The sequence below is a fragment of the Cinclus cinclus genome, chromosome 2 (assembly GCF_963662255.1).
Source record: "Cinclus cinclus chromosome 2, bCinCin1.1, whole genome shotgun sequence".
NCBI classification, from domain to species: Eukaryota; Metazoa; Chordata; class Aves; order Passeriformes; family Cinclidae; genus Cinclus; species Cinclus cinclus.
The window spans coordinates 37,565,114-37,591,544 of NC_085047.1; the positions used below are offsets into that span (position 1 = coordinate 37,565,114).

Genomic DNA, 26,431 nt, shown 5'->3' on the forward strand with positions numbered 1-26,431 from the left:
CTAGCTCCTCCCCCCACCCCCCTTCCCCTATATTGTACACACAGTTCATCGTCATACTAAAGCAAAGCACTTGGTATGTAACTGGATTAACAGACTCCTTATAAGCCCTCAAAAATAGATTCAGTGTTCTGAAAAGCCCATGTTTTTTTAAGGCCACGATAATCTGCCAAGAGTCATTTTGTCTTTAAATCAGCGTAATTAATCTGATGTTTCCACCTCTCAAGTGATTCCTCTTCTTCCCTTCCATTTCTCACAAGATGACCCAATGCCTCTTACTCTGTCTCCGTAAACACTGGAGATCTTGAAGACTTGGCTGTCCCCTCACTACTTGCTTGCAGTTGTTGAGATCCAATGTTGTTTTGAACTACATTCACAGCGAAGAAGAACTTTGAGTATAATCTCTGATGAGGAGTGTGTCATATTTGGGGGAGGATGGGATACAGAGAGCTGATTCAGAAGCCGGAGAGCTGGGAGATGCACTTCCAGAATCGATGGAGTCTCTAAAAGGAGAAGGAGGAGTTAAAGCCACCAACTCCTCCAGGTCTTGCTTGGCTGTTGGGGTCTCTGAAGTGCCTTCTTTGATGCTGTCATTTGAAGGTTTCCTAGCAGACTGCGAAGTGCCATTGACTTCAATGGCAGGAAGCGGTTGGATCTCTGCAAGCGTGGTCATTGTTGTAGGGAGCTGGATTTCCCGTGGAATCAGGTATGAAGAGCAGAGAGGAGCAGCCCCCACAGTCCCTGGAGTAGGTGTTGAAAGCATCATAGAGTTCAGCTCACTGATATTGGCTGTAAAGCGAGTGACAACACTACTGATCTGCTCCATAAGGGAGCCTTGAGAGGAGCTACTTCGCTGAGGAGGCTCTGACTGGAAGGTAGGGGCTTCATCTTCTGTTCGGCTGACAGAGGCAGTTCTGTGGCTCAAAGTGCTGATTGGTGAGGGGGTCTGTGGTCGGTACTGAGCCGGGTATTGCTCTTCGGCTTCTGAAACATCGTAAAGCGTTTTGGCACTAGCCTCGGGAAATGTAGCGCTGCTACTGTGTCGGCTACTGTCTGTGCTTTTAGAAAAAGGCTTGATCACTGCAGTTTGGTTGGGGTTCTCTTTTTTGTTGATGTGGACTGACAACCTCTGCCAAAGGTGTGCTCCTCGGCTGCTTTTCTCGTTCTGGGCCCAGGAAACTGATTTCCCATTAGAGCTGTAAACATAAATAAGATGGTAACTTGCAACAAAGTTAAAAATATAATTGCTGTACCTATAACAAGGGTAGTATGGTATTCCAGAGTTTATATTCACCATAAAGCTGACTGTAATTTCATCTGTATCTATCTATTTCAATATATGCATGTTATCATTTATGCCTGTATGTTCTCGGAAAGCAAGCAGTGTGTCAGCTCATTTCACAGGCCAGTTGTGCACCCAGCCATCACCTGTCCTGTGCTAGATCTTGGCCACTGCTAACCCCTCTGTTGAGGCCCTTGGCAGTGTCCATCCTGGACAAGACAGCAGCTTGATGGCTTCCCTTCTGTTGGACTGGTGCCAAGAAGAGGGCCTGTGGGGCTGAGGGATGTGTAGAGGAGTGAAGAAGAATTAAATGCTTGAAGAGAGTGAGTGAGGGACTTGGGCTGGCTAGAGTGCAGGGGCAAGCGTGTGGGCTGGCCTGGGATCTTTCAGTGGTATAGTGTTCTGAACATAGATTCCTGGTATGGGGCAGGGATTGTAGACTGAGAGATGGAGAACTATAATCTGTTAAGGCTGGGGGAAAAATCTGTTTATATCCCACTATTTGGAAGCAGTGGACCAATACACATAAAGGGGCTATACTGGTTGTAGGTAATGGGTAACTTCTTCATCAAGGTACTTGGCAAGCTACCTGCCACCAAATTAAAGAAATAATTTATTTTCTTTCAAATTGCAGGTTGGCTCAGAGAATGAAACCATGTTCCTAAGAAAGAAATAGAAGACAAGCTATACAAGCAGCTCCTCATGGCAGCATGTGTTTGGAGACAACAGTAAACATTTTGCTCCACTTTTCTGCAAAATGCATCCTCTTATGGTAAATTCTCTTCAGATCCCGTCATACTCTTTAACAAAGTTGCTTGTTTGTCTCCTCTTGATACATAAGCAAAGCCAGATGTGGCCCTTATAAACACATAGTGTTTCCTTTCACATCTTACTCGGTCTGATGAGCTGCTGTTTGCACATGCATTAACATATAGTTCTTGAAAATAAGGAAGATATTAGAAATATTTCTTAGGTGAAACAGACAATGACTCTGAAATTATGTCAACAGGAAAAACAGTCTATGCATACAAATAAACATGATTTATATATAAAGCACATCAAAAATTTAGACAATTCACATTGGTTTCCTAAGCATTTGCTATAGCCATTTTAGGATTTTTGAAGAAACAACTTTGGAGACCCATGAAGATTACTGAAAATATGTTTTTTGTTTTCTTTTTAAGTCTGCAATAGATATCCTCATGTTAGCCTGCAGCATAACAGTTTGCAAAGCACATACTTTACTAAATACAGCTGACTTTATACTAGCCTTCATGTGGAGGTTTCCCTCAAAGTATCAATTTAATAGCTCTTCTGGCCATCTTAAAAAAGTAAAACAAAACCTCCTGGTGGGTTCACGTTTGTGATTACGTTACATGGAATTACGATGGATCATGTAATACAACATATGACAACAGATTTCCCCTTCAAAAGCAGAACAGACAGAATCCAGTAGACAAACACAATGTAAAACAATGGGTAGAGAGGGAGGACTGGGAAATGACAAGTATATATATACTTATATAATGTATAAGTACATACGGGTTCACCCTTTTGCTGCAATGATCACCGGGATGTTATTTGTATGTTGGAAGTTGACTGTTAGGTCCCTACCTGCAAAATGCCAGGCAAAACAACTGGTGGCTTGTAACTTGCTGTTCTGACAATCCATTCCTTCTGCTGTAACCCAGTCAGAGCAAGAGAGAAAAGCAAACTCTGTCCTGCAGCACTGCTCACTTTGAATCTCTGTAGGTTCAGTTCTGGACTGAGCAGGAGCTTATACTAATGTCTTGCAGAATAAAACTGTTCCCTCTGAGGGCCATGCACTTATTTCCTTGCAATATGTACTCTGTGGGTGTTGAGAACTGTTTGAGAGCCCTGGACCTCTGGTCATGCTGAGTCCTGAGCTCAGTGGGAGCTCAGTGACAGCAGCAGGAGCAGAATTGAGATTGCTTGGCAGATGAGATCTTGCCTCTAGTTCTGGTATGATGACCATGAAACCTTGTCCCAGGTTTTGCCTGTGTTTGACCTGGACCAGGAGGGAGAATGATCTGGCATATGTAACTGATGAAAGAGGCAGAAAGAGTGGACCCAGATCCAGTCCTAGCTGTCATCCTGGTGAGGTCTTGGAAGGACTTGTGGCAGACCTGCCCGCCACAGGGGTGAAACAAATGCCATTAACACAAAGGATTAGTCAATGCAAATAGAAATGCTCATCCAAAAAAGAATATTCTAACACCCCTCCTGACTTCAAGCACTGGTTTAATACAGATGTTCAAATCCTTTAACAGTCCACTAAATGCATGTAGATATTTTCATGGCCTGCAAGTCAGATTATAAGAGCTTGTGAAGGCAACATGCTAGTCCCTCCCTGATCACAGTTAGAGAGACAATAATTAAGGGGGGATATGAGGCTGAAGAACCTGGAGACAGGGAAAGGATGAAATCTGGTATTGCATTGAGCCCTTGGCAGAGATAGAAAACAGTTAAATCTTCACTGGAGTAAGTTACCAGCCTCCCTGAATCTCAGTTTGGGTTTGGGTCAGTCTTGGCTGATACAGTCACTCACTTCTTTTGTACTCTGCCCAAGAGCAACCTGTGCACATGGCTCTCATGTTGACCCTAGGGCTCTGAAGGAGACCCGATGGTTGTTTAAAGACTTGGTCATTATTCATTGCAAATTCCTAGATATTAGAAACCGAATAGGACATAAGCACCACTCACTGAACAAGTAGTGGGGCACTGGAATGGTCTGCCCAAGGAAGAGGGAGAATCAGCATTCCTGGAAGTGTTCAAAACACGTTTGGATGTGGCACTTGGGAAAATGGTTTGGTGGTGAAAACAGTGATGTTGGGTTTGCAGTTGCACTTGATGATCTCAAAGGTCTTTTCCAACCTTTTTGAGTCTGTAGGTTTTCAGTAAGGAGTGAGCCCTATTGCTAAAGAATTTCTGTGTATGAATTGTATCCTATGCTTTATCATGTTGCACCTACTTACTAGGAAGTCAGCACTGGATTGAAGTGTGCCATCATTTATTCCCTCCGTGAAAAAAACACCACTTGTTTTCTTATATTGGCATGAAACTGGCTTGTGAATAAATTGCCGTGATAATACTTTAAGATTCTGTTTTAACTGCATATTGATTGGTACTCTGTCAAGTTAACTGGAAATCATGCAAAGCTCACAACTTAAAATAGAGAAATAAAGATAGATCACAGACATAGAGTAGGATGTCTATGAATGGAATTGTTTACATTTACTATGCCCATGTCTGCCTTGACTCTTCAATTATAAGAAACTTTAGGAGAGTGAAATGTTTGATTTTTCTTGTAAACAGTCTTCAGCTCCATGAGTTGAAAACAGAAGAATTACACTTTTGAGCTCCCAAAGGAATTCTACTGCAAAGTTTGGCTGAATACAAATTTTTTTACCCTACTCTGCTCTTCTGCTGGCACAATGAACTGAATAAAGCAACATATTTTTTTTTCAAAAGCCTTTTTCAGCACTTTTTTAAAAAATATTTTTAATTTCTTTTGCTATAGGTTAATTAGGTTCAGCTCTATGCACAAGAGACATTTCCTCAGAATCAGACAGTAATTGTTTCTCCATTGTCTTTACTAAAAGATTCTTTGATTTTGATGGACTGTTTTTTTTTCCTTCCTGGTAGACCTACATAATATGTACAAGAAATGAAATTGGAATACATGAGAGAACTTTTGAAGCAGCTGATATTTCAAATATTTCTTCTAAAGTTGTCCACTTAATGACAGAATAGCAATTAGCTTTGTTCCTCATTTTTTTCCCTTACTGAATCTCTTTAGAGAAACTTGAGTTTCGTCTTTAAGGATTTTTTTCTCTGCATGAGAGATATTAACTGCTTTTTATACACTTAGGTGTAAAAAAAAGTATTCCCCTCGCTTTACACATTTGTTTTTAAACTGTCTAGAATGGATCACTTTGTCTTTTGTTTTGGTTGAGGTAGTAGATGTTTTGTTGCAGTATTTTTTCCTCTGTGGTATGATTATTTATGAGATGGTGCGTAGGTCTGCTACAAGTGTTTCTTTAGCCAGGTGCTAGTGAAATAAATTTGTTTTGTAAGGTACTTCAAAATGCAGAAGAAATTAAAAACAGGAAGAGGAACTTAGAGATGCAGCAGCTGAAAACTCTCATATTTTAACAAGGGTGCCGTTCTCATTAATTAACGAGAGCAGCTAAAATTAATTTTTATACTGAATGCCTAGGGACTGGTACTGGGGACAGTTAGTGAAAGCATATGCAATTTGAAAATAAATCACTAGGAAAATCAGTTTAATTTCTGGAATTCATTAGTTTTTAAGAAAACTTAGAATGCATAACTGCATAGTATTATTCAGCAGTGGAAACCAAAATATAAGTGGAACCATAAAAATGTAAGGGAATCTTTGTTCTCTGTCACATACTAATATGAGTATCTAACTCCAAATTTGAAATGATATACAACTGCAAACACACACTGGACAATAACTTGATGTAGATATATATGGTATGTTTGCAACCTGTCCTTGGGCCACTACAATAAGGAATGATTTCAAATTCTTAAATTTTTAAGTCCATGAATGAAAGTTTATATTTGACAACACTGCTTTAAATTGTATGGATCTAAAATTGGTAGCAAACTTTTGTCCAGACATTTCAGTGGCTGAAGTGTTGCAATTAAGGTATAGCTCCAACACTGTGCAACCTTCTCACATCTTTAAGGTGGAAATCTTCCTGTGTTATCCCCAGAAGCAGCCGGTAGTGATAAGCAGGATAAACTTCTGTACTTGTATCCCATATAACTAACTGCTAAAGAGAACCCTTGTTATTCAAAATAAATAGTAAGAACATGTTCTCCTTTTAGACTCCTCTGCTGAAACCTTATTAAAGGCTCAATGATATAATTACTCTGTCTGAAAAGGACTTGTGTGCTATCTGTAGACTTAATTAAAACTTGATTCTTCATAAGGGACGGGGTGTGTGTGTGTGTGTGTATGTGTGTGTGTGCATGCCTGTGATGAATTCCAGTAGGGCTATTTTCTTTCATCTTGTATCTTGCAATCTCAGATCATAATTTCTTTTGCTTGTAGTGACCCAAGTTCTTCATCCCTGGGACAATGCAAGAGCCTTGCAGCATGCTAAAAGCAGTGAAATGAAATAACTGGTAGAGGTGGTGGACTTCAGTATATGAACTATGAAGAAGCAAATCATAGTTTCTCCCAGAAATATATGATGACCTGGATAACTGGATGCAGAATCAAAGATGCCTAAATTAGGTCAATTCTACCACTGTAATGTTTTCTGTTGTTATTCTTCTAATTTTAAAAAGCTTTTAAGAAAAGCTCTACATGCCTATGTAATTGTTTTCCTAAATAAATGATAATTCTGCCACACACAAATAACCTGCTAGTGATATATGACTCTACTTAATTAGATTAAATTAATCTCATACTGTTTTTCTATGACAACAAGGCAGAAAAGAGGAATCATACAGGGCAAAAAATAATTTTGTCATGTCCTGAGTTCTAGAAATAAAGAATGTTTTGCAATTATTTTCAGAGTAGTTTTCTATTGTGAGCAGCAAGAGCAATTATTTATATTACTCTACAAATCATAATCTGCTGATACCTCCTTTCCTCATGAAAATCCCAGCTGACATTATATATAAGTATGAAAGAAACTACAAAGTGAGAGAGACTTGATGGACAAAACCTTTGCCAGTGCCGTCCCAGTCAGCCACCAGTGATGCTGATTCTGGTAACAGCTTCAGCAGTGTGCCTGGTTAGATTGGGAAAAGCAGGGTCTAGTATCTGAATGAAACATTTCTAATACATCAGTGATCATTACCCAAAATGCAAAAAATGATCCGGGTATGAAATGTGTCTTCTTTCCTCTACTACCACGACCTCATTGCAATAGTTAATTAAGGTAACTAGAGCTGTGTTATGTTTTTTGTCTGAAAAATGCCCTTTCAAGCATCTCTGAGCACATCTCTGCTACACTGGAACATTCTATTTGCAGGATGGAGAGAAGACAATGATGCTTCTTGAACTCTGAGTTCTGCTTCCTGATGCAGAACATGCTTTGAGGTGTTTTCAGCATTACTTTGTCAACAAGATTGTTCATGGTTTTCATTGCTAAAGGTATGAAATGGAAACTGGGATAAATAGAAACCATCACCTTACCTGGCACTGAAATCAAGTGTACAAGCAGTGCCCAAGAAAAAGAAACACAAAACATAGACACACACAAACAAAAATCCAACCAGTCAACAAAACAATCAAAAAATTTAACTCTCCCAGTTGTATCTCTAAAGTCAAGGATTGATTTGACTTCTATCTTCTGCAAAAAGCATGCAGTTGGAGGAATTTTACATGTTTGGCATGCCTGATAAATAATTACAGAAGTATTTTTGCACATGGGATTTATCAGCAGGAATATCACACCTGAGAGTTATTAAGTAGTTCTTATTAATTTCTTATGCATTTATTCAAATAAAAAAATATATTATGCAATAAATGCAAAAAAAAATTATTCTGTGATGCCTGCTGTGTGAAAGCTCCATAAAACATCTCATTCCATAATTGATTTTATCATATATATGGGAATGATACTTACAGGTGATGTAGGATGTCATAACTTCCCTAATTAGAAATTAGCCTTACAAGGCATCACATGATGTACCCACTACTTCTATTTTTATGTCATTTCTAATCTTGAAAAATCCAAAGCCTCTTGTAATAATAATATAAAGGGGTTGTTAGGCCCTGATGTGGAAAATGTCCACACTAGGGCTGGAACAAAAATACAATGTTGCATGAAGAATTTGAGGACATGAGCTGAACAACACAGCCCAGTGTGAATTAAGGAGCATTATTTAGACTGAAAGACTGTATGTGGGACTAGGTCAGTACCACGGGACCTCTTTATCCTGTGAGATGATGAGTTTTTATAATAATTTGCAAGTGGTCAGGCCCTTGTATCTGCTGTTTCCCATCTGCTCTTCATCTCAGTGACTTCTAGCACTGGTCTGATACTTACTGGGACACAAGAATGGTACCTACTTTCTGTCCTGGAATGTCTGAGTTCTCTCTGGGAGATTCCCAGGCAATTCAATGGCAGCTCTTCTGAGCTCACAAAATAGGACAAGGAGAATTGGCCAGGACATTGTGGCTGCAGACATCAAAACACAGCCATCAAATGCAATTGGACTCCCTATTAAGCAGCAGGTGTTCTTAACTGTTTGAGTAGGTCTTGCAGCTGACAGTCTTGCTGTGGAGCTATTAGACTGACACAGTTTCCAGTCTTTTTGACTATTAGGGCATCCTCTTTAACAGGAATCTTTTTCTCCTCTCTACTTGATTCAGATCGATTACAGTCTGGAATGCAAACATATTCTTCACTGTGAAGATATAAAAAAGAAGTTTTTCAAGTGTGTATATATGGCCAGGTAAAACAGAGCTGAATACTATACAACAAAATGCAGTTGTCTGACAATTACATATACTTTTCCACTCTTCAAAGTTCCATTATATATTGATTGACGATAGGTTTTAAATGAAGAGCAAATATTTTTGAAGGCAATGCAATGTAAGGAAAAAAAAAATCGAGATGACACATAGACAAGAAAACTTTCCACCTCACAAAATATATACCTTGTGTACAACCCTCAGCAATCAATGTTTCTGATGGCATTTTAACTGCAGGGGCCCTCAGTTGTGTGCTTTGTGGTGTGAGTGTTGATGGCCCTACATATGTGTGTGAATGCTGCACCCAGGGGAAACAACACTGTGCAAGTGTCTCACTGAACACCTTCCTTCAATGATAAAATTTCCCAGGGGTTGTGACACTTGGAAAAAGTGACAGTATAATTTAGTCACCCTCTAAGATTACATTTATAAATATCCTACAGGCCTTGATAAGGAATGAGTGGATTTTTCAATAAATGGTAAAATGGTTCTTACACTTAGTAGAACACAATGCTTCTTAAGAGCATTGTTTCATGAAAGATGTATAACAATCTTTGACATGTATGTTGCTTACTTGTTTATGAAAGGACATGTATGGAGAAATGAAATTTCTGTCCCATGGGAGAGTTAACTTCTGGATACCTGGCTGGACTCGAAATGACAAGGGTTGCTGAAATCTCTGAGTATTTCAGAGAATTAAGTAGTTTGAAATATTTAAATAGAAAAACATCAAAATGACCATACTAAAGCAATTAATCCCAATAACATTGAAAAAATCTAGTATTTGATATTCATTGAATTGTAATGTTGCTACTTAATGTCATGCAAAATATAGTGATAGAAAATGAAAATAAGTATATGAATTTAATTCAAATGGAGAAAGTTATTTAAAAGTTGCTTTAACCTGTATTTAAAACTGCTTTGAAACCTTTCCTTAAAACTACTGTAAAACTTAGCATTTTTCCATAAGACATTTTGATTGAGAAGAGCCCATATTTTCATATTGAACATGTTTTCATCAATCATTTTTCTCTGCCCTTTTAAAAACAACTTCTGGCTAGACAATGTAACTGCTAATAGGTAATGGACTTTCCCTTACTCCAGGTTTGAATGCTGCTTCTTTTCATCTGCCCGACTGGCTTAATGAGTCAGGTGTAAGGTTCCTCCTCCCCAAAGCACCATATTACAACAACATCACACAGGACATGTGGTTCAGATCACTGGAATGAACATGGTGCAGGGTTTTTTGGTAGTCAGATGGAACACAGAAATCAGCAGTGGCAACGTTTTCTTTTTTCTTTTTTTTTTTTCTTTTCTAAACATACTTTATGGGATACACAGGAATTACAGGTGGAGGATCTAGCCTGGAATTATCCAGGGCTGCTCCTTCTGTTCACAGACATATCACACTGACCTAAGGGCACTTGCTCTTTGCTTACCTGGTCATTGTAGCTCGCCCACCATTCCCCATACTCCCTTTTGGGGTGAAACACTCTATTTCCGACTTGTGCGGGGGGGCCAGTCTCCTGCCTTTGTACCTAATAAATCACGACAACAACAGGAGCAAACAGAGAGAAGTGATTGTGTGCTCAGCTTTCTTTGACAGCTGCTGTGCAAAGGGCCATGCACATGAATGTTACAGTGGCAGTGGTAGAGAAGAGTGCAAAGCAGCTGTGGGAGTGGTGGAATAACTGCATAAAACCCCAGACCAGTGTTAAGGCAAACAGGGTTATGCAGGACAGGTGCTCGCTGTTTTCTTTATATATATATATATATATATATATATATCTGTATCTCTATATAGGAGGAGCCAAATAGTTTTACAGAACAAATAACATGCTAACACTTTAATTTTTTTGGAGTTAGAACCAAAACAGTTAGAGAGAAACCGTTTAAGGGAAGCAACACTTAAATTAAGAATTAGTGGGAAATCAGCTGGTGGCCATGCTCTCAATCCTAACTTATTTCCCTGATCCTACATCTCTGTAATATGTGGCTTGTTCTACACTTCAAAGCAAGCAGCAGAGTAGTGGATGGGTGGGGTAAAATCTGTGTGGGCTCACAGTTCACGTTGTGAATGGGGCTTCCTCTCTCCAGTGGCAACAAATAGAAGTTAGATAACTTGCTGAGATCTAGACGCAAAGTCAAGCAAAATCAACCCCAAAACTAGAGCCCAGTGCAGCACTATACATATTTTATGTACAAGACCTCTCACTTTGATGAAAAAAAGACACTTGGATAAACAGTCTGATACTTGATCATCTAATTAACTCATGGATGGGATACAAGATAACACCTGGTCATTGTTTACTCACTGAACACTCAGTTGGGATGTGAGTAATGTAAAGGTCTCATACAGTCTCTCCTCCCAGCAGTGAATTTCACCCTAATTATACAAATTCTCATGCTAGGTGTTGAAATACCTATTTAAGTCCTTTAAGAAAAATTGGGGAAAATACCTGCACGCATCTTCTCAAAGAGATGGCCATATCCCACCCCCATATCCTATGAGCTGCCCTTTTAACACACTTCTGTGGGGAAGCTTGTGCATTTAACACTGTTAAAATCACAGAAAAATGGACTTTTTTTGCTCATTCATTGTTCTCGATAACAACAGTCCCTTGAAGATAATTACCCTGTAAAAGAGAAATACCTTGAGCACAGAGAAAGTGAACTAAATACTGGATGCAGTTGTAGTAGACCCTCAGATGCAGTGTATAAATCACTGATGAAGATTAGTGAATCTGACAGTGAACCAGAGACAGCAAAATGAGGTGCATAAGTGCAAAGTCCTTTGGCTGACAAATTATAACCTTGCTGAAAGGAGGTACAACAGCAATTTTGTAGACTGGCTACCAAGGTTTTAAGACAATCCGGACTGTGGTTTATGTAGCGCTCCCAGATAGGCATGAAGTTCGCACAGGACACATACGTACTAAATGGAAGTAGATTCCTAGAGCAGAGGAAAAAGTGGATGGATTTAGACAGTAGATAAACTTACTTAAAAATACAAATGAAGTCAAACTGGATAGTGCAAAATTAATTGGGATAGTCAGAGAAAAAGAGGAGAGAGAAAAGAATGTGTAGAACCTTCACAGGAAAGAAAAGGAAATAAACTTGGAGTGAAGGCGTTAGACATCAAAGAAAGTAGAATTTAGGAGGAGCAGGATGGAAACACGGTTATGTTTAGATTAAATAACCCAAAGGGATATTTCCTCTAGCAAGACTGAGGGAAAAATATCAAAACTAGGAAAACCTGAGCGACTCTAAATACTCACATCAAGCAGGATTCTAGAAAGTAGACAACAAAAGGAAACAAGAGGTAAATGTCCTTGGTAACCCCATTTTGAAGAAACCCAGGTTAGGATGGATGTGACCCAGATAAACAACACCCAGAATTGTACATTTCACATTAGCATAAATTTCATTGGCATGAAAATCAGCAGACACACTGCTGTGAATCCCTCACGTTTATCCATCCACTCAGGAGCAAATTGCACCATCAGAAACAACATGTTTTCTCATAAAACCTCAAAGTCTTGAGCCACAGTAACTGTTATGCTGCCATTCATTCAGCGCTAAATGTCCATGTAACTATGAAAAGAGTAACCAAACCATAATCAGTCCTACTGGTGTGGAAAGTGAATCTAACTGTTGAAAGGAAGCTGAAAAATTCTTTGAATGACTATTCTGGAAAGGCATACCAAAGATTCTGATTAAAATGTTTTCAGCTCTCACAGCAGACACAGGAAATTACTTCGGCTCAGAGAATCTTGCATTACAAAAATGTCCCCTTCCAGGTTGTTAAAACCAAGGATTGCTTTAAAAGAGCCAATCTATTGAGAGATAGAGTTCTCAGGCATTTCTTTGCAGTTGATATAAGAAATACTAATGTGAAAAGCAATTGGGTGTTTTGGAGGAGGCATAAAACACAACAGTGTGAGCAGTATTCGCACAAACAAATTTATTTTCTCCTTTTCTCCAACTCCAGTACTATATACTATTTAGAAAAGAGAGAGAAGACTTTGATTCTGTGCAGAAAGGCAGCTATTAAATTCTGTTAAAGGTTTCAAATATTTTGGGTCATCTTTAAGTGTTTTTCTCACATCCTTTGGTGGGGAATTGTGATCTGTGTCATTTTTTTTGCACAGGAGCAAGTTTTCTTAAATGATAAATACTACTATGTTTTTTTAGTGTTTATCAGTTACAGGAAATTTGGGAATTAATTCCTAGTAACTCAGTCACTGCAAAGCTTATCCATTTGCCAAATGCTTGGTCACATCATTCCATCTCACACACCAGTGCTCTGCTCTCTCCAGAGTGCTCTCTAAAGACAAAGAAATTCCTGGGCTGAGAAACATGACTGTACTGCCTTGGTTTTTAGTGAAGTCAGTGCAGATGTGATACATGGGAGGAAACCCCAGTGAGACTGCTCAGGTTTGAAGGACTTCTAGGTCTTTCTCTGGCTTTCTTCGCCTTCCAACAAAACTCCTCTTGTAGACCAATATTAATGGATAGTATGGGAAAGAAAGGAGGAATATGGGTATCATCATCCTGAGTGAGATCTGTAGTGATTCACTAAAATCTATAGAAATCACCTTTACGTATGTGTAGGTGTAGATCCCTACATTTTTTTTCCTGTGTGCCAACAAGTCTCTAGGTATGGAGAATGGGCTTTTTTAGACTATGACTTCACAGTAGATCTGGTATGCTGGTATCCTGGCGGTCTTGACTTCATGTTAGGGTGACACCCATTTTTTTCATGGTCCCTTGTACCTCTGCTCTTTCCCACTTTCCATGCAGAAGGTGTTGGATACCTTGATCAGTGGCACATTTCATATGGCTGTACATGCCCTCTCTTGAGGATATCGGCAGGCCAGGCCTGGAAGTTGTGCCACATTCTATATTTGTGAATAGTTTGGTCAAAGACATTGTTGAATCATTGGAAAGTAATCTATGGATAGAATGTGGGTGGTAATGGAGAGGTTCTGTTAAAATGTCCACACTACACAGGGTGAGAGACTTCTCAAAAGACAAGAGCTTACAATAACAAAAAGTAGTTTTTTTCAAACAGTACATTCTCTGAAAAAAACAACATGAGCAGTTATAAACTGGCTTTTACTCTTTGAAATAAGTGTTTCTTTTTCTTTTTTTTTAATTAAAATTTTTAACTGAAGATATCTTAGGGTATCCTCATGTTTTTAAAATGCAAATGAAAGGTAATTTATTGTGTTGGAGATTGAGAGCTGTCATCCATCCCTACTTCAAATGCAATCTCATACTGCTATGCATGTTATTAATTATTGAGCACCCAGTGTGTACTTGACCCTGTTACTTGCATACAAGCAGTATATTTCACCTGAAATATTCCTTGGTCTTGATATTAAGAAATGTTGAAGAACTTACATTTCATAGCAGTAAAGCTAACCTTCAGAGACGATATATACTTAAAGATTTATGCATAAATGCTAAAGAACAGAATATAAAAAAATATTTTGTGTCTTTACTATTGGGGCTACTTTGAACTACAAACATACTGTGTTCTTGAAAATTGAGTCTGTGAGATTGGTCATGCTATCTTGAAATTGTAGCATATTGCACTGAATATTTTGAAAGGGTCTCCGTTTATTGTGTGAAATTTCCCCGTTTATGTAATGGCTAAAACAAATTGTACATTATTAAGCATGTTAATTTTTTTCATTTTTTTAAAAATCAACATATAAACATTACTTGTTTATTAGCACAATTTCAGTAAGTAAAAATGCTTTAGAGCCAAACTTACAATTTTTTTTCAAGTGCAGCATAATATTTTACTTTTCTTAAAAGCTTATTCTAATTAAGCAATCATATATAATTGCAGCTGGTGAATTTAAATGGCATTTTTGTTGGAATAATAATACAAAGCATTATACTGGTTCAAGGGAAGATTAGACTGATAGCAAAATATTACCAATCTGCTTAATTCCCTTGTTCCAGAAAGGCTTTTTCTGAAATGTTGGACTAACCATTATACAGGATTTTCATACAGTAGAGTCTTACCTACATAAACATTTAATATATAATGCTATAGTCAAAACCATATCAGGATAAAATAGTTATCTATTATAAACATATATAATGTTTATATGTTTTAGAAAACATCTGGCTTAAATTTCAGTCACACTCATGAGAAGGTGTCTGTCACCAAACACATCTCTCAGCCAGATGAAATGCCACCTCTTCCACCAGTCCACATCAACATTCAGGATACAAGTACAAATACCATTCATTACAATTCATACAGTTGTTCCCACAGTGGCAGACTGGCTCGTGACTTGGTGGGCCTTGGAAGGACAAGGGTGCATGTCCTAGTCTTCTGTTTATCAGACTAATTACAGTCCATCAAATTAATTACAATGCCAGTTTTTATCAAGGTTTGCTGAAGAAAGAAGCAGAAGTTCCTCTGGTAGACAACCCTGGTAGACAGGACCTACATTGTGCATGCTAATGGACATGAGACCATCTGCATGTCTTCTCTGGGTGCTCTCCAGCAGGTGTGATAAGGACAGTAGTGATATAGTGTATGGCAGCATTTATTTGTCATCAGAATTTTGGGAGACAGGCTTGAAGATGAAAAAATTTTAAAAAAAAGTAAAAGGGATAAACACTGCTATTAAAAATTAGAAATTCTTTCCCTAAATAAATACAGAACTGTTGGGTTACATCTTCACTGTTCCTTCCTTTTCTTTTTTTGCACTACAGTAGCAAGGCTTCATTTTGCAACCTAAAGTGTTTGTAGGTAACAGTAGGAAGGGGACTGTTCACAATGTCATTTAATTTGCAGACCTCAGCTACGATATCCATTTCAAAATGATGGTAACAATGTCTTAATAATATAAATAATGCCAAATATTAGGCTTGAAGATGTGTTCAGTTAATGCAGCCAAAGAAATTATGTCAGTCAATCAATCCATCCATCCATCCATCAATTAATCAATATTTTAATTAAAATTGAGGGGAAAATTCAAAACAACAACACTATCACTGTACACTGTACACAAAAAACACTGCAATAAGGTCATTCAAGAGTATAAATTCATTATACAGATGGAATGTTTGAGCAGCAATTTATTAAAAGTTTTCAATAATACCTTTTACTGTGTTTTCTAAAATATTCTTCAATCTTTTCAGAGTATTTGAAGTTTAATCAATCACAGTGTCAAGCTTGCCCAAAAAGACACCAAGACTAAATTATTTAGGGAAAAGTGAAGGACTCAAATCATTTAGTAATCTCTCAATTTAAATTTTTGTTGCATATTAGATTAAAATAGCTCCAAATGATCCATTTGAGTAGTGATTCATTAATAAATGTAGACTAATCCATCAAAAGGATAATTAATTTCTCTGAAAAGTCTTTTTTTTTTTTTTATTCTGCATGCATCAGAATTTAATTTTAGCAAGGATATGAAGCAAACAAATAATATCTTGTATCACTATACACAGACTTTCTTTTTTTAAATAAGAAAAATTCTTGTTGGTCCAAACCTTCACCTCACATAAATTGTTATCTGCTCTAATTACATTAAGTCATGTGAAAAGCTTAGCTCTCAATTCTTTACTATCGACTCATAATCCAGAGGCAATTTGTAGCAAGGGTCCCATTAAAGAGCATCTGGAGAAATTAACTTTTTTTTGGTATGCAATGATTTTTCTGTGACATCTTTTGCCCTACAGTAATATGTGTTCCTGTTTTGAGCAGCTTTTCCACTCTTCAGTTTCTACAAGGATTTATTGCATTTAGGTGTGCAGTGGCTAAAAGCTGGTCACTGTTACAGTTCAAAGATGGTGCCAGTCATTTCTAGAATGTAACTTCTTAAGCATTAGTTCTCTCAGTTCACACTCTTTTATAACTTCCCAATTAATTTTCTGTAAACACAATAGCTGATTAGAAACAGCTAAAAATTACCTCTAAATAATTTCTTTAGTCTATAAATTTTCAGTGTTTCAAATAATGTTCCCCATGCCTTTTTTTGGTGGCTTTTTTTTTTTCCATGGTGAAATAAAACTATAAAACTGGAATTGGAAAGATCTTTGTTGGGGGTTGGTTCTCTCCAGGACAATCTTTTAGTGTAAAACTATTATAATAGCCTGAAGGGGTACCAGAGAGGTGGGCTGGAACCTCTCCTCTGCCGCTGACTGACATAAAAATAATTTTACTTTTCACTAGGCTTTTACCTTTACTAGGCTGTTCTTTTTTTTCCCATTATGTATTTTTTCCAATCAGTGTTTATACAAGACAGAATGACTCCACCAAGTTCCAGTAGGAAAGCAACCCATGCTGTCATATTTCACAAGCTGCTGCTATTTCTCCATACAGCAGGTTATGTACTAGTCTTGAGCTCAGTCTCATGGGGTTACAACCTCTTTTATATTCAGTTTCATGCTTTCCATATTAAAATCAGTTCAACTATTCACAGAAACCACAGAACTGATTACTTTTATGAAATTTGTGACTAGAATTTAGGAAAATTGTGCTTTTCCTCATTTTGCCAGGCAATGGACCTGATGGAATGTTAGTGTATGTATGATCAATCAGATCACCAGGAGTATCTCAGCACTTTGGTTATGAGAATTTTGAGCATGAACTTATAGGCTGTGTTCTGGAGAAGTCTGCTGAGTAAAAAGTTTTTAAAAATTAGTTTGGAAGTAAGGTGTAGTGTTCTTGTATCATGGTCCAAAATATGCCAGACAAATTGTTCAAGCTGCACATATATGAAAACAAAACTGGCACTTGCACTATAAAAATGTGTCTCAATAGAATATCCTGTGGCAGGAATTCAAGATCATATCTTTATCAATGGGTCTGCACATGAGGAATGAGAACCAGCTTCAGATTTCCATAAAAGAAAAATCTCAGTTTTTCTTGTATTCCATTTTCTTTACAGGACTAAAAGCTCTGTATCAACCATACAGACCTCTGTATCAACCAACCAATCATATCTCAGGCAAGCTGCTGAGGCATAGGGAATTTCAATCTTTCCCATTTACATTTGAAATCCTCATTCTGATAATGCAAACACATACTCTAAAAAGGTTTGATTACAGCTTGATGGCAATGACTTCAGATCTATCTGGTTATTCATGTCTGTGGCTTTCAGTCAGAGGAAAGTTGATATCTGGACAATGGGAATTGCATGGGTTGCATCTTGGGGACCTTGTCATGAGATGTGTAGCAGAGGCAGAAGTTTATTCTGATGGGTTTTCCCATTTGTCTGGAAAATCAATGTCTTCCCAGGACTTTCTTCATAATGCAGTATAGCAATAGTGAAATCTTGAAGAAGTTTTCACATTTTTTATTCATTTGGTCTTTTTTTTAGTACTTTATATGGATTTCAATCATATTCAACATTAGAAGTAATCTTTTAAACATTTCTTGTGGAAAAAAAGAGTGGACTTCTTGAGATACTTCAATTTAGACTTCTGAAAAAGCTCAACCCAAGAATTCAGTGCTGAAATATGGCGTGTAGATACATTATATAACACTTAGACTGGAATATTTCTAACCATGAATGGCAGCTTCTAGGCTGATCCAAGCATATTTTCTTATTTTCTGGTCCAAAATAGCTCCTGTTTGAATTGTAACAAAATAGCTATAGTCAATAATAAGCAGGAAAGGAGAATAAATAAGGGAGAAAACCAGCTGTCCCTTGCAGAAACAGAGCATGCAGCATTATGGTAGACACCTGTTCCCAAAATATTTCATTATGGCACAGTTTGGGACTGTCTAATGTCTAATTATACACTAACTATAAACACTGGTGGCCCAGGACTGAATCTAATTCAGTGGGAAAAAAATCTACCTTGCTTACCATGTTTTCTTCATAGGAGAAATGGAATGGCAATTAACAACATATGAGCCCAGCCACTTGATGGCTTTTTCTGATTTATCAGGGTAACGCTTGAGAGGGAGAAACCTGATTCTGAGGTGTATGTGTGAGCATCTTTGTTTAAGTTAGTAAGATAAAACAAAATTATGGTGGTTTATATATTAAAAATTTTGTGGTTCCCCTAACAGTGAGTTTGGCTCACTAGGACAAGGAATCTCCAGTCCTGGATGAAAGCTGTCAGTACTGTCACTTCTACAGATGCATACAGAGAAATGCTCAATTCTGTATTCATACAAACTTCTTAAGTGGACAAGACAATACATTAAAAACAGGTGAGTAATCTGTTTAGTTTGACAGCTATAGCTTATGTTTAAATATTTAGGAAACACTTCATCACATAGTAATCCTAAGTAGAATAAAGTATCTCTGCCACACCGAGTTATTAAGCTTTACTTTCAAAAAGATTTGTGAGAGAAATGTCTATGATAAGGTGCAGAAATTTATGTGCATAGTTCTTCCGTTGTCTAGTATTGTGCTGTTCACAGCTGTATGGAGTAATTAGGCACAAAACACAGTCAATGTATCTTGAATATACCTAACATTATCTGGCTTAGCTGGTGATGATTCTTTCCTTTAGAGTGATCATAGCTACCTGCCTGGATTGCAGATTCAAAGTGCTGCTCAACCTTCTGGCTTAGTTACTCATTAGATAATCTGCCCTGTTTTGTTTCGGGAGGGTACTTTTGGCTGGTACTGGGCATCTATAGGCTTCCCTCTTCTGAGAAAAACACAGGTAGGGTTTTAAAGACTTAAACAGCACATATATATGTGAAAGACAGTATTTAGGGAGGTTTTTAATACTTTGCTAGTTGCTCAGAACATTTTATTACCTGCTTTAAAGGCAAGAAATCTTGCTGTTCTACAGATAGCTGTGGGAAGATGAGTGTGAGCTTGGAAAATGGAACGTGTGTGCTTTGGCCTATTTAAAGACACCTTCCAGAAGACATAAACAACTAGTGGTTAATTTTTTGTGTGAAATCCAGGGCAATGATATTAGAAATCTAAGAGGATCTTTTGAATATCTGCACTATTCTCCAGGTCAGGGTAACATGACTGAGACCCTTTGATATGCAGTCTTGACTAGAAATATCATAATAGAAATATAATAGCAACTCTTGCATCATAAATATACAGCCTTTATCCTCCATGGAATAGCAAGTTATTAGAGAGTGAGGAGAGGATAAATTAGTCCTGCATTTTCGACCCTTGAAAAAAGGCTGTGTGGCACATGTGATAATAACTCCTGGTGCCTCAAGGTAAGATTTACTCAATGTATTTATGGCCTTCCTAATCTCTGTGAAACTAATTGGTAAGATGACAGGAGTCAGAAGTTTCAGATGCCTCTTTATACCGGTTTCATGGCTTTGACTCCAACTATGTAGTACTCTCCTTTGTGAAGCCACTTTGGATAATGTCAGATTCGTTAGCCCTACTTTAAATGAGGGCAGAATATCTTTTGGTGAGTACTGCTGAATCACAGTAGCCTAGTCGAAATGGTTTTGATCTCACTGGGTAATCAATAGTTTTACTCTCTCCTTCTACATATTTCATTATGTGAAGATTCATTCCAACACACAACCACAGCTTGCCTGAGTTTTCTTAATTGAAGAACACCCCATGCAAAAAGTCATTTAGGACTGTAACAGATGCATTTCTTTATTTAGGCAAAAGCAATCTTGTTATCTGTCATTTTGTGACTGATGTGAAAGCTCTGAATGGCGCATTGGCATTATCTGTTTGACAACGATTTGATGCAATACTACACTGTGCTGTAAATTAATGTCAGGAAGCAAAATGCTAATGATAGAGGCCCCTCTATGCACTGGTGACTTTAGCATGTTTCTTTACAATTCAAAAGTGATTCACTCTCTTCTAAATAAAACCTCTCTGAGCTATTTAAATAATGCCATTCTAGTACATATTTCCTTTGATTCTGAATACTTTGGTGTTTACTTGAATAACTATCCAAACAATCTTTTGAGCATTGTACTGAGTAATACCTTGAAACTGACTGCTTTGTGTGACCAGATTTTTTCAAAGAAATGTTTGATTATCAAGTAAAATGGTGGAACTCTGTTTGCTCATTTTCTACACTAAATGGAATTGAAGCTGACAGTGGTTTTCTGTTCTTTTTTAGAGATTGTACCAGACCAGGTACAAGTCCTGAGGACCATTTTAAATGTACTCATCACCTTTTAGGACTCTCTTTCATGAAATCAAATTGATTAGACAGAATTGATTAGAGAGAATTTCCCAGGATCAATGGACTCAATTTGCTCTTGGATGCCTAGACCCTTCAGGAACAGGCTCGCTGAGCACTACTAAACTCAGTGACTCCATCACAGTTTAATGGGCTGGGAATTGAGACACGTATATCAGGAGGATCTTCTTTGTTACAGTTCCATACACTGATGAACTCTGCTGATGACATATAAGTTTTTCTCCATGTCTCAAATGCAAATTTCAAGTTTTTTATATCCAGGGAAATATATCAATGTATCAGATTTCTGCTGCCATTTTCATCCCTAAACACACATACCTGGCACTCTCAAAGCTCTTTGGGATTGAAATAATTCCCAAGACAGTGCTATTGAAAAAGAAGTCCTTGTTGATGATGATATATTGTATTCTGCTACTATCTCCCTGATGCAGATTTTACCTATGCACTGACAGATATCAAGAAATGAAAAGAAAGTCCTCAAAAAGAAAAAAAATGCATCCTGTCATTTAGAATATTTAATAATGGGGCATGCTCTTTGCTTTTCGGAACAAAACAAAGATTTCAGGGTAATGTCTTTCCAAACCAAACCTGAACAGATGACAAAAAATTCCTTCCCAAGCTCTTTCTCTTTTCTATAACTTCAATTTGTTGAGTAAAAAGGTTGCAAGGTGGCAAATGAGTTCTACAGCAAAAGTGAGGGAAAATACTAATGATCTCAAAGAAGAATGCCTTCTTGTGAAGATGTATTTTGAAGAATGACTCTTTTAACAGTCCCAAAATTGCTATAGGGCTTCTAATTCGAATACCTCAGGTCATTTATACATAGAGGCAGAAGTTGCAGAAAAGGATATTTCAGGTAACCATCACTTAATCTGAAAAATGATCTATAATTTGAAAATATCATCCTACTCTGCACCTGGAAAGGAACTGGGGAAAAAAAAAAAAAGAACCATCATTAACTGATAATAAGTATGAAATATCTTGTAATAGACCGGCCATTTTTGTTCTGCTTCAAAGTGTCTGAAAGAAAATAATTAGTAGTATTCTAACAGAAAAAAATAATCACTTTGGCATAATATATCCTGCAGGTGTTATTAATAAAGTCCTCCCTCAGGTCTAAATTGTGGTTCACACATAAAAAGAAGTAGAAATTGTCCATGTTCCATGGCAGCTGAGGTTGTGAACAATGACATGTCTGAAAATATTCATGTTATCAATCCTAAATTCCATGTGTGGTTCAGTGAGGAGAAAAATCTAGCTACATATCACTTCCAGGCTAGGCATACATAGCTGAGGAATGACAAAATTGCTTCTTTGCAGTTTCATATTGACAAAGTTTTTAATTATGCCAGCAGTTAAATAACCTAAATTATTCTCATAACACCCATACCAAAAATGAAAGGAACAAAGGATGAAAACCAACCACTGGGCAAGGTGCACACCTACAGGTTCTGTCTATGGAGCAGGGCAGTTTCCACTCCAGAGCTCTCCTTTCTCTTTAGTGTTCACTTAAGGTAATTTTTATACACTGAACATACAAGTTGTCTTCATGATTGCTGAATTCGAATAATACCTTAGGAAGAAACAAAGAAATATCTTGTAAGGGAGTATCTGTTCAATGGCAGAAAGGGTGGACAGAGCAGGGCCTGAGAACAGCTGAATTTGTTAGAGTTAGGAGGATGTTTACAGAAAAAGGTAAGGAAGAGAAGATAGGTGAGGACAAAAAGAAATAAATTAGGAAGAGATAGCATAAGAAAGGAAAACCAAGGAAACAGGGGATAAAAGGTATAATAGAAGAGTCATATGGAACAAATCTTCAGATGCCTTAGAGCGGCTGCTCATGATGACTCTTGTGTTTAACACTCCACCTCAATTATGGAGCTCTAGCAGCAATTTTGCTGTCTTACTGCTGTAGAAGCAAAATACAAACACTATGAAGCTCATTTAAGGGAAAGAGATTGTAAATGGGTGCATTCAGGACAAGGCAATGAGTTGTATTTTTTGTTCTCTTGGGTTTTTTTCCTCCTACAATCTTGTTTTTCTTCCTAGATTCATGTACAGTTGTCACAGCCAGTACTTCCAGCTTTGTTTTCCCATTGCTTTGTCCCCTGTTTTTGCACAGCATTTTGACTAAATCAAACCTAAAACTTGCAGATGTGTGACAGAGGACTCACTCCACTCCCAGGGCAGAGGCAACGGAAGTTAGGACACTTCCATTTGTCTTTCCACTATTAGTAACTCTCAGATCACAATTGCCTCCCCACACTCCCAGATTAGAAAACTTTACCTAAGCGTTTCACCAGATGATCCCCTTCTCTTCCATAGGTTCACCAGGCTGCTGGAGCGGCTGGCGGCTGAGGATGACTTTCCATCCCCTACATGCATGCGGACTACCGTTGATGTGGTGAACGCACTGCGCACGTTCCTCTCCGGCTTAGCGAGGATGATGTAGACCTTGGGCACAAACATACAGCCAAGGGCCACCGTGGCACTCAGACTCACTGAGAAACACATGGTGATTATCTTGTAGTTGCTTCCAAAATATATTGGCACAAAAGCCAGCCAAATGATGCAGGTGGTATACATGGTAAAGGCAATATACTTTGCTTCATTGAAATTAGCTGGGACATTTCTTGTCTTAAATGCATAAAAGGTGCAGCTCAAAATTAATAACCCATTATATCCAAGGGGAGTCACAACACCCAAGTTAGTGGTGTTACAAATCAGGTAGACCTCTCGGATGCTTGGGTAATCATGCATTATATCTGGTGGCTCCATTATAAAGAGGGCAACTATGATGCCTAGTTGTATACATATCAAGATAAATGCAATAACCAGCTGGGCACAGGCACTCATGAATCTAGGTTTCTTTGTACAAATTTTCTTCTTGCTTCCAGCCAGAATTCTTGCAATGCGGTTGGTTTTGGTTACTAGAGCAGAATAACTCATAGCCGGCGAGAGACCAATGCCAATTCGCTGAAGGTAACAGTAAATCTGTTGAGGTTTTGCAATCAGACAGAAAGTGCACAAGTAACCCAAGCAGATGCCGGCCAGAATGATGTAGCAAAGTTCTCGGCTAGATGATTTGACCACTGGAGTATCACGGTACATTATGAATACGATTGTAACAAACAGTGTGGCCAACAGACCCAGGCATGCAAAAACAACCGCTGCAATTGGTTCGGGATCACCCCATCTGAGATACTGGACTGGAATAAGGTCACAACCTGCAGAAAAAGAAAAAGAGAAAGGCAAACTGAAGTATGTAGATGTGAGATTCTTTAATGATATTTAGAGGTTTTCCTGGTATTTATCTTCCTTTGGTCTTTCAGGAAGCTGCCATTGTGTTGAGTGTAGGCTCAGATTGTGTTAAAATAATGTCAGTATAATGGCACAATAAGTACATTTCAATGATAGTTTATTTGTGTGATACACTTTATCTGGAACAGAATATGATGACCAAGCTGATTAAGATAAGTCTCCTCTCACAGCGGAACATTGCCTTTTAAATTCTATGAAATACAGGAATTTATGAATAAATTTCTGCAAGTAGAACTACCTCAGTACAAAGCACTTCAGTGTTCACTTAAAGGACTAGATGTCAATCTTAGTAATTATACTGTATACTATGAAGGATATTGGTACTTGCTTAATGACTGTGGAAAGAAATTTTGCAGATTCTAACTGTCAAAAAAGAGAGACTGTTTCTCAAATGTGCTACCGTTTTTATAACAAAAACTTTTAGAATTACACTCGTAAATAATAGGTAATTTGGAATGGCATACTGTACTTCTTTTTCTGCCATTTATCCTTCTGAAATTTTTGAAAAATTAAAACCTAGTCTAACTTGTGAAATAAAACTGAAGTTAATAAATTAGCAACAAAGCTGGATTAACAGAGCAACTCATTTAAGGACACTTGTTTTTCAGTTTTGCATAGGTTTCAGTAAACCATTCTATGCATCTGGGTCACAGGAAGTCAAAAAAGACTTTTAATTCTACAGATCTACAGATCCTACAGATCAATGTACAGAACAGTAGACAGGAGTAAAAGAAAAACTTGTCAGAAAACTTGTTGCTGGCATCCCTTCTTCTTCCCTCCTTTGTGTTTGCACTGTTGAGATTGGATAGGTGTTTCTGCTTTCTGGCCAGTGATCTCTACCATGATTTCAGGGCAGACATAGTTGCTATGCTGCGGACTACAGCCATAGGCACATGATGGCATCCATTTTTGTACTTAAGTCCCAAAAAACTGATTCTCCTGTTTAGGTCCTTTGATCTCACTTCTTTTCATGACTTTCACTCAAGATGCAGAAGGGTTCTCTGCCTTGTGGCACCGGAGTATACTATACCAGTGCCTACCAACAAAAGACATGTTCTCTACTTCCCATCAATGGGTGATATCCAGGCACTTCCTAGGAAGCAGGCTTCAGTAAATGTAGCAGTTGCTCCAGAACAAAAATGTCATAAAAAAAGAAAAAAAAAAAAAAAAAAGAAAGAAAAGGAAAAGAAAAAGAAATATGCACACACCCACACCTTTCTCTTAGATTTTATTGCTGAGCAGACATCATATGGTAGGGGATGTCCCTTTGGTCATTTGGGGTCAGCTGTCCTGGCTGTGACCTCTCACAAGACCTTGCTCATACCCAGCACACATACTCAAGAGGGAGGAATTTTGGAGAGCCTTGATAAATGACTGCTGTGCTATCAGCGTGTCTCTAGCTACCAATGCAAAGCACAGCACTGTGAGGGTTGCTATGGGGAAATTGAACTCCATCTCAGCTGGACCCAATACAGTAATAAAAAAAAGGGAAGACCTTAAGGTTCTGGAGTGCAACTTCCTGAAAACAGAGGACATGCTGGCATTGCCAGCCAGTGCAGGACAGCAAGGAGTGGATGATGGAAGGGATAAATGCAACTAAAAGATTTATTTCCCCTATACTTGCATTGAGCTTGACTAGACTTGATTGCAAAATCTAGATTACTTCAAAATTTTTCTTTTTTTGTAATCATATTGCTGTGTTCTGATTAGGTCATGTAGGAGAGTGTCATCTTGACCTGTAGCTCTTGACAAGGCATTTCACCCTGTGAAGATGGAGTGCCAGGTGCTCACATCTGTATTTTCTGCAGTGAGGGTAATTAGGACTGTCTGTTGGGTATGTGGATGCCAAGAAATTTCAATTAATTAGGCAACCTATGATCTCAATGACTTGATGAGCAGGAGTAAGTGTAGATGTCAGGACTATAATTTGGGAATTTCTACATGTGAGATTTGTTATATGTCTTTTCCTGTATTTTAAGTGGAGCTTAGAGTTTTCCAAATCTGCCACTAACATTCTTAGTAGTAAAAATAATTTCATGAAACAATATAGGTAGATATTAAACATAACTCCTTTTTTTCTCCAAGTATTTTTGCATTTTGTACCTTTATAGACATAACTTTTTGAAGATATAATACATTCAATCAGGCATCAAAAGTACAAGGCAGATACTTCTGTATTCTTGAAAAGAGTAGAAAAATCA

At 37.8% G+C, this 26,431-nt stretch overlaps 1 protein-coding gene across 3 annotated transcripts in view; it reads right to left on the reverse strand.

Annotated features, from left to right (window-relative positions):
- Window positions 1-370: 370 nt before the first annotated feature.
- The window catches only part of GRM5 (glutamate metabotropic receptor 5), a 218,964-nt gene continuing 192,903 nt past the window's right edge, over window positions 371-26,431 (reverse strand). The window contains exons 7-10 of one of the 3 annotated variants that reach the window (XM_062487534.1): window positions 23,197-24,136; window positions 10,202-10,300; window positions 8,534-8,695; window positions 371-1,193 (exon numbers count right to left, since the gene is read on the reverse strand). In XM_062487534.1, the coding sequence (XP_062343518.1) occupies window positions 371-1,193; window positions 8,534-8,695; window positions 10,202-10,300; window positions 23,197-24,136 (2,024 nt within the window). The remainder of the gene's footprint in view (window positions 1,194-8,533; window positions 8,696-10,201; window positions 10,301-23,196; window positions 24,137-26,431) is intronic. The other 2 variants (XM_062487535.1, XM_062487536.1) reach the window with 2 other exon arrangements.